The sequence below is a fragment of the Meles meles genome, chromosome X (genome assembly GCF_922984935.1).
Source record: "Meles meles chromosome X, mMelMel3.1 paternal haplotype, whole genome shotgun sequence".
Taxonomy (NCBI): Eukaryota; Metazoa; Chordata; class Mammalia; order Carnivora; family Mustelidae; genus Meles; species Meles meles.
Window position 1 is genome coordinate 122,981,148 of NC_060087.1, and position 16,456 is coordinate 122,997,603.

General features: G+C 37.8%; 1 protein-coding gene across 1 annotated transcript; it reads right to left on the reverse strand.

Moving 5' to 3' along the window:
- Positions 1 to 14,284: 14,284 nt before the first annotated feature.
- LOC123935092 (importin subunit alpha-1-like) lies at positions 14,285 to 15,968 on the reverse strand. The gene has a single exon (XM_045995541.1). It carries the CDS (start codon positions 15,951 to 15,953, stop codon positions 14,364 to 14,366), a length of 1,590 nt encoding a protein of 529 aa, XP_045851497.1. The 5' UTR covers positions 15,954 to 15,968; the 3' UTR covers positions 14,285 to 14,363.
- Between the last annotated feature and the right edge of the window lie 488 nt (positions 15,969 to 16,456).

Sequence of the window (16,456 nt, forward strand, 5' to 3'; positions counted from 1 at the left end):
TCCCAACTTGAAAGTATATAATGGGCCACTTCTTGTGACTCCAGGGCAACAACTTGAAAGTATATAATGGGCCACTCCTCATGAGTCCAGGGCAGCTCTTTCTGCCCAGAGTTCTGTCCCTGTGCTTTAATAAAACCACCTTTTTGTACCAAAGACATCTAAAGAATTCTTCCTTGGCCATAGGGTTTGAGCTCTGACATCTTTCCTACATCAGCATCACTTTAACCATCCAATTATGAAGATTTTAACTACCAAATTAAGCCTCAATGAATTCATTCTTATATATACTGTGCTGTGAGAAAATAAGTTTTGTAAATGGAAAAAAAAATCCTAGATAATGTAATCACTGGAACCAATGAATAACTCTAAGTGAAGTACATACAGGAAAAGTTATGTGGAAGGACATCTGTTAAATTGTCAACATTTTCCCCAAGCATGTTGCATACAGATTTACCCTTCAGAAGGTAGACTATTTCAAATTATGTCTATGAAAAAGGCACAATAGGTAGCCATCAAGGACTCATACAGTTGAATGGGGACCAAAAATCTATAATTTAAAGATCAAGAAGGCTCATTTTTATAAGCAGTAAAATACAAAGGTCAGAAGCATAATTTATCCTTAACTTTTTCTTCCAGTATAATTTACATTAGAATTATGTTAACACTTGTGGCTCTTGGGCAATCAAGGTCACCTTAGCTAACAATGCAACTTGAAAACCTGTTATTTGGCAAACTAGATGTGAAAGCCTCACACAAAACCAGTCTTTATAAACTGCATCCAGTCAGACAGAAGAGAAAGACATGAAGTCCACCTTGAGTAAAAGGCCCAATACTGTCATAGAATATGCCTCCAAAAGCTTTCAAAATAACTAGAAACAGCCCAAAAGCATTTGTATGAGAAAACATTTATTCTAAGCCTGCTATAATCAGCAACTGGTATAGCTGAAAAGGGAAAGGAATACTTTCAAAGGCACCATTTAATACCATAACTACACATCTACAGGAAGTCTGGTCTTGAATATAGTTGTAAAGTAAAAGGTGAATTTTAATTACATGCCAGAGTAGAAACAGACTTCAGGGAGGAATACTTGGACTCTGACACTGGCTCTGCCCCAATACAGTGCGTGATATTGGAAGAGTCACTTTCACGTTTCAGAGCTTATTTTATTCATTGGTAAAATGAAATGATCTCAAGAGGCTTTTCAAACTCTAAAAAACTATGACTGCAAATAAATAACTTTTTTGTTTTTAACATGCCAATATTTTCACAATGTCTCTAAAGTGGCTGGCTGAAATACTGCCTTTTAGATGGCTGTTGTAGAGATCCTGCTGAAGGAGTGGTTCCTCAAACAATGGAGTATGATCCCACTTTCTCACAAGTGGGAGAAAGTTCAGAACATGCTAATTGGGCAAGCTTGAAATTCCAAAGATCTGCAAATGGAACAGGTGCAAATGTAACTGGTGATAATTGATGGCTAATTATGCAAGCAATAACACACCCCAGGGTATGGGCTTGTCTGCCAATACATACACAACTTGGGTGTGAGTTTATTAGCAGGCAAACCCACACCCTGGAGGTTGTATTTTACGGACAAAATGCTTTTGAAAACACAACATGGTTTTAAATGGAGTATAAGATTCTGAAAATATATTAGCACCTAAAATAGTTCAACCAGAACCAAGTCAATAGGCCAGGTTCAGAAGAACATTTCCTCGCACATCCCCCTTTGACCACTCACTCAGTACTTATCATTTTGACCCCTTGTCTCTATACCTGCTAAATTCAAAAAAGCGATTTGGAAAAATATCAAATGCCTTCACTTGCCTTTAACTAGCATTTAGTGAACTCATTGGGTAAGGCCAGGATCATAAAGGATCAAGTATATTTGACCACTCTATAGTAAATGGTTTTCTAGTCTCTTTATTCTGATGGAGCATAGGCCTCAGGAATTGATATTTAATGATGATAGCCAGAAAGACAATGCCCTTAACTGAGAAGAAAATTGGAAGAAAACTGGTCAGATACAGACTACCGGAACCACTGGTGTATGGATTCATACTCAGATTACAGCCGGAACCAGGTCTCACCACCTCCACTGTTATGACCCTAGTCCCAGTCACCCTCATCTCTAGTCTGGACATAGCCACATAATTGCGTTCAACCTTATCGCCTTTCCGTCTGTTCTCAACACACGAGCCAAAGTGATTCTGTCAAAATAGAAGTCAGATCATGCCACTCCTCTGCCCCTCAAGATGCTCTGAGGGTTCCCATCTCAGTCAAAGTGAACATTCAAGCCTAATCATGGCTATTAAGCCACAGATACGGCCTCCTCTGTCCTCTCTGACCTCTGTTCTTCCCTACTATTTTTCTCTCTCACTCTGATCCAGTCAGGCTGGCCTCTTTCCTGTTCTTTGAAAGTACTCCTCATATAGGCACCACAGAGAGACTTTAAACTTGTTTCTTCCATCAGAACACTCTTCTCTCAGATGTCTACACGGCTTGCCCCTTTACTCCCATCCATTCTTTACCTAAATGACATAATCTCAGTGAAATTTTCCCCAACCATCCCACCATCTAGCCAAAATAAATCTGTAAACTGGTCCATACTCTTGACCCATTTTTCTGCATTATTATTTCTCATAGTACTTGTGAACTTCTAATATATAATTTTGTTTTTGTCCTTATCTCTTTCTGCCCACCAGAATGAAAGCTCCAGGAAGACAGAGATTTTGTGTTTGGTTGATTGATATAAATCCAACAGAACTGCATAAAGCCTAATGTATTGAATGTTGTTAATAAATATCTGTGAATTAACAACTGAAATGAGACTATTATCAACCAAGATTCTAGTAGTAGTAGAGGTTAAATACTAAGGAGGATGAAGAGCACTGGTCGAAACTTTAAAAATTTCTTGTGTTTGTCAGAATCATTAGGTTCACAAGAATCTACAGGTTTTGTTCGAAGGTAGATTGGATATGAACATAAGATGAAACCAATCTTCCAGCTATATGGTCAACCTCGGGTTTCATTGCTTCTAAGATTTCAACAGAGGCCTCATAAAGAACAAAAACTGTGTCCTAGCATGCTCAGGGTAATGATGCCAGCTTATCCCAAGTGAAACATCTTCTATCTATCTAATAATTATATTAGGTTAAATCAAATTAAGTTGATAACATTTGACAATTTTTAACCTAAAAAATAGAGATTTCGTGGTTCAAACTGATACTTCCCAAATGACTTGAATCAGTTATTTTTTGAACTTTCCAAATCGAGTGCTTTTATTGGAAAGACTACCAGTCACCCTGGAAGAAACTGTCCTTTCTCATGCCCACTCTTGGTTATTTTCAACTCTGGTTGCCTTCAACTTACATACTCCTCCAATCAGATATATCCAGAAAGTATGTTAATTTCACTCAAAACACAAAATAAAATCCAGTGCAACCAGCCAGTCTTCTTAGAAAGCAGATGAATTCGTAAGGCTCTTTCTGGTACAAGTGATAGAGGCAAACCATAATAGACTCTTAACTATAGAAAAATAACTGAGGGTTGCTGGAGGGGAGGTGAGTCGGGGGATGGAGTAACTCGGTTATGGCAATTAAGGAAGGCACTTGATGTAATGAACACTGGGTGTTATATGAAACTGATGAATCACTAAATTCTATCCCTAAAGCTAATAATATCTTATATATTAACTAAATTGAATTTTAATAAAAAATTTAAAAAATAAACCCAACTCTCAATGCTTACACAAAAATGGGGATTTACTGTCTCATAAACTGAGAAGTACACAAATTGAGATGCTGAGTCTAGAGGCTCAAATCTTTCTGTCTCACCATCTCTTTGTTTTGCTTGGCTGTCTTCTAATAGATGTACTCTACATGTGATGGATAAGATGGCGATAGATATTTCTAGATTCATATTCCCCTTAGTTAATCTGGCAGAAAAACTTCTTTATTCCAATTTATGCACTTTGGGGAAGATGCTGATGGGCCCTCCATGAGTCCAGTATCCACTGTTGGACCAAGACTGTATTCAATAATGGAATATAGTGATTTGCTCAGCCTGGGCCATATGTTGTGGTAGGGATGGGAGTTCACGGTATGTGTATGGATCAGAGTAAATGACAATTATACTAAGACCTCAAGTAGTATCAGATCCTCATAGTCAAATATAACTCTTATGAGAAGAGAGGATATGGATAATACACAGGGAGGGCAATAATAATCACCATAAGTCCATGTTTGTGTACATATTTGGTACAAAAATTCAAAGAGTCTTCTTGAAAACTGGCTGGCACGTACTTCAGGCCTAACTATGATAACCACCTAAAACTCATCTTTTTTTCTAGGATTTAGCTTTGCATTATGGCCCTATCAACCCAAAGGAATCCCCATGATTCCTAGGGACATAGGTTTCCTCTGAAGAGGAAAGTTTTATGGTATTAAGTGAGTCTCTTTGGAGTCAGAAGGAGACGCATCTGGCTTCTCTGGTACTGATGGATATTGTTTCTTTTAAAAAGTAATAATGAGTAGAAAGATACTCCTAAGAAAACAAAACGTCACCAAGGATCAAGTAAACACTAGAAGGCACTCTACAATAGGTTTAAAAATACATTTGTTAATATCACTAGGGGAAATTTAAGGCAATAATGCTAAATTTCCTGGAGGGCTTAGGTGGTCAAATTCTTCAAGAAGTGAAACAACTTAAAGAACTGTGTCCCAGACAGACAATATAATGAAGATCTTAGGTGTAAAGTCATGTGTAGAGAACACTTGGGCTAGCCTAGAGGTTCTCCATTCAGCTGGGAAGTTCTGTTTGCTAATTTGTTTCGCTATCCTAATCCTAGGACTCATCCCAGACCAGATGTTCTTAAACTTTTGTGCAGATTAAAATAATGAAATAGAAGTGAGCTCTGCCTGATGATATGCAGTTTCCCCAAACACAGGATGATCATATTCAGGGAAGCTTGCAAGTATGACAGGCACAGTTAATAGTGATACTATTATCAGTAATGGTGTTACATGAATCATAATCATTAATTTTCTTAGATATTATTGTCAGGAAGTTTTCTATATCTAGTCTCTTACATAGCATATAGACACTTTCACAGAGACATGTCCAGGAAACAAATCTAATTCAAAGTTTCTTAATGTTATGTTGAGAAAGAATCTACATCAAAAACTAATGATGTTTTTGTATGGTGACTAACATAACATAACATAAAAAATAAAAATTATAGTAGAATTTGTCGTACATACAATGAAATATTAGTCATCAAAAAATGAAATCTTACCATTTGTAATGACATGGATGGAAGTAGAGGGTATTATGCTTAGCAAAATAAGTCGAACAGAGAAAGACAATTATCATATGATTTCACCCCATGTGGAATTTAAGAAACAAAATAGAGGATCATAGGAAATGGGAGGGGTAAACAAGATGAAATTAGAGAGGAAGACAAACCACAAGAGACTCTTAACTACAGGAAACAAACTGAAGGTTACAGGAGGGGAGTTGGTGGGGGGATGAGGGTAACTGGGTGATGGGCATTAAGGAGGCACGTAATGCATGAGCAGTAGCTATTATATGAGACTGATGAATCACTTACCTCTACCTCTGAAACTAATACTATGCGTTAATTGAATTTAAATAAAATGTCATGGGAGGAAAAAAAGAATATTTTTTCTTTCCTTTTTATTATTTGTCAAAATTTATATAATAGGTAAAAACTATTTGGTTGACATAAAATACAGATATTGCTTAATCTTTCCATGGATCATTTAGAGATAATTATATCTACTGGAAGGAGGCACAGGTGGTAGATTTCTTCCACAATAATGTACCATTTCATTTCAACAAGCAATTGGCAACTGCCTTCGCCAGATTCTACTCCACACTAAATGACAATCAGAAATGCAAAAGCATTGGCATGAGGTTTCATATTCCACTACAGAATAAGAATAATCTCATTATTTAATTTGAAATTACAGTTAAGGGGCGCCTGGGTGGCTCAGTGGGTTAAGCCTCTGCCTTCGGCTCAGGTCACGATCTCAGGGTCCTGGGATCAAGCCCCGCATCAGGCTCTCTGCTCAGTGGGGAGCCTGCTTCTCTCTCTCTCTCTGCCTGCCTCTCTGCCTACTTGTGATCTCTGTCTGTCAAATAAATAAATAAAATCTTAAAAAAAAAAGAAATTACAGTTAAGTCTTTTTTCCCTGTCACAGACTCATTGTCAATAAATTGGCTGTAACAAGAAACACCCAAGTGGATGTTAATGTATTGCCTTAGATAACAACAATGAAAAGTGTAATATCTTTTACCATATAGGATGGTATTCTCATTCCAGCTAGTGACAAGAAACAATTGCTACTATATTAACTGTGACTGTTTCAAACCTTAGTGTAACTCCCAGGAAACTTGAATGTGCATCTTTTTTCTTCTGGAAAGGTGTAATGTGAATTTCTCTGATCAGGTTATGTCATTGAAAACTCAGCTGGATTTAGTGATGGGCAAAAAAGAAACAACAGCAACAACACACACACACACACACACACACACACACAAAACACTGAAGCATAAAGCACAATTTTTATCTCTATGGTATAAAGCAGTCTGACAAATCCTGTATTTAACATGTTGTAAAATGTCTTCCTGGGGCAGTCGACTACCTCATTTCCCACTAGTACAGGACATTTCTCCCGATATAAAACAGACAATAGGGCTGAATAAGGAATTGACTAAGATGTTCATTTATATAGAGTTAAGGATGGTTTAGTCCAGGGATAGAAAATATGAGCAAATGGAAGCTGTATCAGATTGTAGATAGAGAGGCTAACTGAATAATCAACATAAAGAAGCCAGACAGAGAGGAAAAGTAGTGGGGAAAAATAGATACAGAGGAGTACTCAAGAGAGCAAAAGCTTGGAGATGATTAGAGACAGAGCAAGGAGAAATCCTGATGCCCTGTGAGAAGATATTGCAGTTATTTTTCAATGGGCTCCTGGGACCTCAGGTACTGGTAAGAGTAAGCCATTGAAAGTGTTACTGTGGTGATCTTTCTACATTAATTATCCCAACTCAATACCCTCCAAAAGATATTTATTAAGCACTCTCTGTGTATAGAGTGCTACATTACACCCACAGCTTCCTGGCAGTAGTTTACAGCAGAGAAAGTGATTGCTTTCACTGTCCATGTCCCCTCTAGTTGATTGGTAACAGCTACCTGGAGCTCTGTGTGGATGAAGATTCTGGTAGTATATCTGGGCTCAGCAGGAATGACTGCCCCAAGGTCTGTCACACTTCCTTTATAGGATTTTTTGGTGAGGATTAAATGAGATAGCCGATCTAAAAAGCTTAGCATAAGGCCTGGAACAGAGTGAACTATGTGAATAAGATGCCCTTTAGTAGAAAGTATTACAAAATCAAACATATTTAAAGAATAAAGAAAACCAGCTCATTAATTGAAAGGTCCAGAGGCTGGGTATGTTTCACTCAAACTTTCAACAGCAGATTCATGATGCTATCAGTCTCTATAGCAGAGATCAGATGCTATCTATGTCTCTATAATTATCACAGCTCTATTCTCCTACCCAGGCTATATTTTTACCCAGACTGGCTTCCTTCGTGGTAGCAAAACAGCTCTAGCAATTCCAGGCCTCACATCCACACATCAAATACTCAACCCAGCAGCCCATACTGGAGTGAACTTCTATACAGCAAATGGAGAATGGATTTTTGGGTTTTAACTACAAACATCCATTTCATAAGCACTCAATAAAGGTAAATTATTACACTTACAAATATTCTTAGTAAGATGGGTGACTGGTAGCTTTTGTGTTACGTGTTTGCCCAGTCTTGTCTCATCCATTTAGTATTATACTCATCCAGCTTATATTTTAATAAACAAGTCAAAACTAGTCATAGAATAGGGGCACCTGGGTGGCTCAGTGGGTTAAGCCACTGCCTTCGGCTCGGGTCGTGGTCTCAGGGTCCTGGGATCGAGTCCCGCATGGGGCTCTCTGCTCGGCGGGGAGCCTGCTTCCCTCTCTCTCTCTCTCTCTGCCTGCCTCTCCGCCTGCCTCTCAGCCTACTTCTGGTCTCTCTGTCAAATAAATAAATAAAATCTTAAAAAACAAAAAAAACAACAAAAAAAAAACCTAGTCATAGAATAAATTAAATGATCAATGAGTTCTAACAGCAAGGTTGATTACTCTGTATAAATCTAACATTGGAAAACCCAAGGTTGTTTGTCCAATACAATCTACGCAGAAGACTGGTCAAAACCAGTTAATATCACTGGGTTTGTAGCCATCTGCCCCATCTTCTTAGAAGAGATCAGAATTTTTGCACCCTCTACCAACCCTGATTCCACTATTTCCTGACCATCATACTTGCTAATGGTTCATTTCATAGATCATTTTTTCCTCTGGCCCTAAGGTTAGGTGTGATTCACTCCCTATTTACGGCTAGTAGAAAGCCTAAAAATAGTTGTGTACCCATCAAACCCTCATCTAGTTACTTCTGACTATGTACCAGGTATTGTATTCAGATCCAAAAATACCCTGAGAAACTCTCCAGGATGTGATGAATGCTATAATACAGATATACCCAAGGTCCCAAATGATTACAAGAGAAGTTACTTTCTTTTCCTGGAGCAGTAAGAAAAGTTCTCCCAAAGGAAGCAGGCTTTGAGATCAGTTTTGGATTCACAAAATTTTGAGTGGGCCAATAATTAAAGGAACATGATTCTATGATAAACTACACATGTGTTACCAAATCCACCAAAAAGATTTTTGAGCAATTTGTAATTCCTTACTTCCTTAAAAAACACATTTTAATTAATTAATTAAGTAAGTAAGTAATTTGAGAGAGAGAGAGACTGAATGGGAGGGAAAGGGAGAGAGAATCTGAAGCAGACTCCATACTGAATTCAGAGCTTGATGCAGGGCTCAATCCCACAACTGTGTGATCATGACCTGAGATAAAACTAACAGTCAGATTCTTAACCAACTGAGCCATCCAGGCACCCCCAAATTCTAATTCCTTTAACAGAACTATGTGGAATTCTACAATTTAGATATTTATATAAGTATATTTTTAATTAAAAACATACAGAACACTGTCAGTCATTCATATTCTAGTGCATTTTTATTTTGCCAGAGTGCTTCTCTCATAATTCTTAATAGGTATGCCTTGCTCTAAAAGATTGGGAATTAGATTTGAGCTTATGACTATAAAGTTTTCTTTAACCTATGATTACTGTGCTATGCTGTAATTAAACTGGAATCAGGCAAGAATATAGATTTAAGCATATCCTGAAGATTCTATGACAGGACATATTGATTTTATAAATTTTAAAATTCTTAGTCTTTGTTCTTAGTTCACAGGACAACTGTTGAGTGACTGTGGTCATGACCACATTCTTAAAAGTGGACAAAGAATCAGAAGCAAAATCATAGGGGATAAGACATCATGCCCACCTTACTCCCTTTGTCCTTGAATGATGTTAGAGGAAAAATGTGATTTGATTTTACTTTATAATTAACAGAAAAGCAAAAACTTTATCTACTTCATGATGTTACTTCCCTTACAGATAAACATTAAGGATAATCTATTTGTACTTCATCATTTCATACATGGAGAAACTGAGGCCCATGTTTCCTATTTTACCTATGAGCCAATGATCTTTCTATAATAATTATCTCAACTGAATACATTTCAACAGATACTTTGAAAACAATCTACATGTATACTGTGCTGCATTAGACAAATCGTTTCCAGGCAGCTTGCAAGTGCTTGTTTCTTTTTCTCTCTCTTTCTTCCCAGCACCTAGCACAGTATCTTGCCCATAGCAATACCTGCTTTTTGAAAGGATGAATTGCAGTGTGAGGCTTTTGCACAGCTAAATATATGAGAAAAAAGGAAGAGAAACTGTTAAATGAACCAACACATTCCCCTTTACTTACTGCATCCCAACTAGTACAACTGTAAGTACCAAATCATCTCTTTTTGTCAACAAATATTTAGTTAGAGCTAATTATCCAAAAGAAAAGAAAGCTATTGGAGAAATTTTAAGAATACACTGAGAGGGAGCTCATGTCAAGATGTAATTTATCATCTCGGGTGAGTATGGCAAAAGCTGCATTTAAAAAAAGGCTTAAAAGCTTCCAAGAATGCATACAGATGGTTTAAGAAAGAGAAGTGAGGGAAAATTTCTCTTAACACACCTCTTATATTTTAAGTATGCATTTCATGGTGTTAATATGTTGCTGGCTAGTTGTTTAGCTCACTCAAAACTGTAAATGTTATAATGTAGAGACAAAGAGAGAAAGTAAGATCAAAAGCATAAGGACATTAAAGATCTGCTGTTTCAATACATTCATTATGATGGACTCCAATACGCTATTATAATCTCAATAGATGTCAGTGAGGCTTCCATTATCATCAACAGGAGTGGTCACAATGGCTCTTTGAAATCCATTATCTCTAATGTCAGAGTCTAATCTGTACTTCTTCATAGCTGAGGCACCTCACAACTAAACCTCTTTTGTTTTTTGACTATGATTTTGCTATTGGATCAAGTTGTATAGGTACAATCCTGGCCGCTTTTCAATGCCAGCTAGCAGATATCTTGGCCCTGTCTCACATTATCTACCCCCTAGCTTCAGCTACTGCTATGAACTGAATGTTTGTTTCCTCTGCAAATTCATATGCTAAAGTTCTAACCCAGACATGAAGACATTTAGAGGTGGGGCCTTTGGGAAGTCATAGCTTTGGATGAAGCCTTGAAGGTCAGGCCCTCATGGTGGGATTAGTGTCCTTATGGCAACAAGAAGAGAGACCAGAGCTCATTTTCTCTCTCTCCCAGCCCTAAGAGGGCACAGTGAGAAGGTAGCAGTCTGCAAACCAGGGAAAGAGCCCTCAACAGCAACCAGATTTGCTGGCACCATGATCTTGGAATTCCCAGCCTCCAGAACTATGAGAAATAAATTCCTGTTGTTTAAGACACTCAGTCTATGGTAATTAGTTATGGCAGCCCAAGCTAAGACAGCTACACACCTGGTATTTTCATCTGGGATGTATATGCCCATAAATTTGTGCATATATGTATGTGTGCTTGTGGGATATATTTCATTTTGCAATGAATGTTACAAAAAGTCTTCTATCTACAAAATAGCAATATATGATGAATAAAATGTCTTAGAATTGCCTGCAGTTTGGACACTTTTGTACAGTCAAATGTAATCAAATCAGTAGGAGATATTTAATGTTATTTAATTTAGGAAAGTGGTTTTTTTAAAGCCATTTAGTGTTTTTCTTCAACCAGAATACACTTGGAACTCCAATATATCAACTAGATTAAAGTAAAGAACTTCTAGCCTGAACCTTTCATTTTACAGATGAGGAAACTAAGTACTAAAGAGAGAATAAGATTTATTTAATTCCACACAGCCAGTAACTGGTAAAGCCAAGTCATAAAACCAGCTTGTTCTAACATGTAGGTTTCATCACCCTGCTACCACTAACTAGCTGTATGACTTAAGCGAGTCATTTAAATTCTCTGAGTCTGTTTTCTTCATTTGCAAAATGAGAACATGGCACCTACTTCCATAATATCTATTTTTAAGCATTATATGATGTATTCTATGTGAATATTTCTAGTAAACTATAATGTGCTATAGAGATATTACTTACCATCTTCACCATTTCCTGACACCGAACACAGTGTTTTGCCATCATATATTTAGCTTTTGACTTTATCTTAGCAATAGGATCCTTTATTCAAACATAATCTAACTTTGCCTTATTCCCAGGAGACCTGGAAGGGCTCAGCAGAACCCTGAGGTTACAGGAAATATACTTAGGAAACACTGTGTGTCTATCTTCTTTTTTTTACAGATGGACAATATATTTACTTTTCTCCATGTTTCATCTCAGATCTTCTGAAATATAAGTAGGGATTTTTTTTCTATCTCTAGAAATCAGTAGGAATAACTAAAAAACAGTTTCCTGTGCAGTTTTAACAGAATAGTTAGACCTATTTAGGCCGAGCCTGTAATAGCCACAGATTTCTCACCCCTCCCTACCCAGAGGCTTGTTAGTTTATTTATTCATTAATTTTTTAAAAAGATTGCATTTACTTATTTATTTATTTATTTGAGAGAGACAGCATGAGTAGGGGTAGGGGCAGAAGGAGAGGGAGAGGGGAGCTCAGTGTTGGGCTCGATGCAGAGCTAGATGTGGGGCAATGAAGGGCTGAATCCCAGGACACTGGATCATGACCTGAGCTGAAGGCAGACACTTAACGGACTGAGCCACCCAGGCACCACTTGTTAGTCAGTTTATACCCAGTCATTAGGCCCCATGAGATCTGGACTATACCATTCAAATGTACCAGCAGCACAGAGAGCTCCAAAAACCGTCATATTGATTGAACAAGATATTCTTCCGACATTCATGATCTCATTTAATCCTCAAACTGACCTTATGAGGAAACTAGAACCTCTCTTCTAGAAATGATGCATCAGAGCCTCAGAGAAGTTAACTGACTTTTCAAGCAAGAGAGCCTGGATTCAAAATAAGCTCTATCGGATTTCGAAGCTCTTGCTCTGTTAAATCCCAAAGCCATAAGACAAATTCATTAATTCACTTATCCAACAAAAATTATCTACTGCTACTATGTTTAAGGCATTATAAAAAAATGAAACAAATAAATGAGATAACACGCCGTAAAATTCTAGAATAATAAGAATAATATGCAGGCAAATTTTTAAACTTGTGATAGCAATGATTTACTTGAGTGAAACTACATTTTCATCTTCATTCTTAGAAGTCATATATTGTCAAGTTATACTTTAGGAATCAAGTGCTACTATGGTTAAAAGATACAATAGCCTATAGGTTTTGATAATCTTGCTAGAACTCCATGCTAAATTTAAAAACTTTTTAGTTACCAACTTGTGTCTAGAAATTAATTTAATTTTATATGTATTAATTCAAATTCAAATTTATTCATATTAATTTAATTTAATATATGTATGCATGCATGGACACAATCAAACTTGACACATTCAGTAATATGATGTTTTAACTTACAGAGCTATAGACAGACTGAGGTTGATAAAAAACATATAATACATAACTGCCTTAAAATGGACATGACTCCAGCACTTCAGTACTGAGGGACACAATGCCAAACACTAGAGTAAGGCTAAACATAAAGTAAGGCTTACAGAAGGAATTCAAGTATCAGGGTCTAGATCTACCTTTTACTCTAATTCTACACTTCCTTCCTTAGTTAAGTAAATAGCTTATCATTCCCCTAAAGACCTACTCAGCTTGTACATTTGGGACTTGAATTGGTCAGGCTTAGGGACTAGTTTTAGGACTAGCACACGACATTCCCCTACTCTGAAAGTCCCTAACTATTTCAATACATACACATTGCAGGAAAAGGAAATAGAGATAATGAAAAAGAAAGAAAACTAAAACATTATTATCACCAAATCCCATCACTGAAAGAGAACCATTTATTAAAATGATATGAAAAGATCCTATATTTCAAATGTTTTTCATATAAATATATTCCATATGTATTCATATATACATTAAAGCTATCTTCTCATATTGTTGGACTTTTAGAGATTCTTATTTTCAACTTATTATTATTATTATTAAGGATGATATTAAGGCAAGCATATTTGTAACTATGCCTTATCATGAATTTTTTATTAAGGAATGAGTATCAATTTCAAGAAATTAATGGTCAAAAACTAATTTTAAAATACTTTTGATATGTAATTTCTTTTTAAAAATATTTATTTTATTTATTTTTTTAATTATGTTACATTAGTCACCATACACTACTTCATTAGTTTTTTTTTTTTTAAAGAAAAGGGTGGACTTTAATCTTTATTTACAGACACTGCAAGAGAGGAGATTCCATATAGAAATCAGAAACCCACTGGGAGGAGCAGCTTCATACAGTTGGTATAGTTTGGAACTGGTCAAGTAGAGTTTTGTTGTAAAAAGTGCTACAATAACAAAACACATTTAAAAAGAGTTCTGGGACGCCTGGGTGGCTCAGTGGTTTAAGCTGTTGCCTTCGGCTCAGGTCATGATCTCAGGGTCCTGGGATCGAGTCCCGCATCGGGCTCTCTGCTTGGCAGGGAGCCTGCTTCCCTCTCACTCTCCCTGCCTGCCTCTCTGCCTACTTGTGATCTCTCTGCCTACTTGTCATCTCTCTCTGTCAAATAAAAAAAAATAAAAAAAAATCTTTAAAAAGAGTTCTTAGTAGAGAAACAGTAAGACAAACTTCTACCAAACAGAGCACACCACAAACAACGTTCTGCGTCGGCTGTACAAGCTAAAAGTTAAAGGTCCCAGCGGTGCCATCCTGAACCTGGAACGTGTAGCCTTCAGAGGTAGTTTCTGGCACAACATTCTGATCTTCCTCTTCCTCTACAGAGAAATACTTCTCAATCAAGTTTAATGAAGCTTTGTACACAGACTCATTTTCGTGGTTTTGTAGAGCCTCGATTTTGTCCAAACCTCCACATTCTTCGATCATTGTACTAAGTTTCTCGGTTTCACCTAATTTCTCAGCAGCCTGAAAGATATTAGAAATGGCATCCAGAATGACCAAAATAATTTTGGTATCCTTCGCAGTTAAGAGGTTCATCAATGGTTCTAGTATGCCACAATGGACGAGGTATACAATCTGTTCAACTGTCCCAGCACTTGTATAGTTGGTCACAGCCCAGACAGCTTCCTTTTGTGTCTTAAAGTCTGCCTTAGAGAGAACACCAACAAGGAATGGGACTAATCCATGATTCACAACTTGCTGAATCTGGTCCTGGCAGCCAGCTGTGATGTTTGACATTGTCCACGTGGCTTCCTTCTGAATATTAGTTTTGGGGTTCGTTAGCAGGCTGGGAAAGACAGCAAGTGCTCCGGCATCTATTACAACCTGAGTCTGTTCATCTGTCCCAGTAACAATATTTCCTATGGCTCTTAGCGCAGGAGTCACAATGGGCAATTCAGTAGCTCCTAGAAGCTTTACAAGCTGGGGCACAACTCCTGTTTTCACAACCATCTCAATCCGTTCATTTGGACCATCCGTCAGGTAGGAGATGGCCCAGCAGGTATCTGCCAAGACCTCTGGATCGTCATGATGCAGGAGACGAACTAAGGTAGGAAGAATCTGCTCGACGGCATCTAGTGGGGGTGCGGGGTTCTTGTTGCGACAAACGTTTGAAAGTGCCCAAGTAAGGTTCCGTAAGTAGCCACATGCTAACGATGACATATCAGGAACTGCAAGGAGAGCCAGAAGTGGTTCAACTGCACCATACTTGACAACCAAGTCTCGAAAAACTGAACCGTCACCTGCAATGTTTCCTAGAGCCCACACAGCCTGTTCGCTGATGTGGGTGTGGGAAGATGCCAACAGGGAAATGAATGCTGGGATAGTGCCTCCATCTACCACAGCCTTGGTCTGTTCTGATGTCCTGGAAGCAATGTTAGTGAGAGCCCAAGCGGATTCAAACTGAATGGGACTACAATCGGTTCTGCCCAAGAAGGACAAAAATTTTGGAATCAAACCAGCCTGGATTATGTTGTCTATGGGGGGCTGCTTTTCCCGAGAAAGCAGTTTCCTAGCAGCTTGAGTAGCCTGGAGCTGGCTTTCCAAATTGTTGCTATTTATGCCCTTGACAATGTCATCAACAGACCAATTTACAGTGCGCTGGTTGTTGTGATTTTCCTGCAGTGGAGAGGTAGCATCATCAGGAAAGGAGCTCACGTTTCTCCTTTTCAGCATCTGCTCATCCTTCTTAGCTTTCCTCAGCTCCACATTAACTTCTATTCGACGCCACCTCATTTCTGTACTGTCTTTCCCCTTGTTCTTGAATCTATTAAGGCGGGCAGCTGGTGAATTAGCATTCTCATTGGTGGACATGGTTATGAGACAAAGGGAGAAAGCTACACGGCCGGCTCAGGCTTCCACGGGAGGCGGTCCAGGACACGCAGGCTGCAGGTCAGCTGCCCTCAAAATGTCCACCACGGATCACCCCAAAGACGGTGTGCTTCACTAGTTTTTGATGTAGTGTTCCATGATTCATTGTTTGCGCATAACTCCCAGTGCTCCTTGATATGTAATTTCTAATGGTCTTTCAGATACACCATAAACTTATTTTCCCATCAGTAGAGAATGAGAGTATCCTTTCCTCACACTCTAACAAATACGTGGTGCTATTATTCTTTTTATTATTTCCTGATATGATGATTATTGTTGTTATTTAGCAATATTCCTGGAATATGGTGAGCCCCTTTGATCTATAGAGTTGAATCTTCAATTACTTACAAAAGTTTTCCTGAGTTATGTCTTTGAAATATTTCACCTTCTATTTTCTCCTCAGAGATACTAATTACAAACATATTAGATCACCTTTGTTTCCTTTT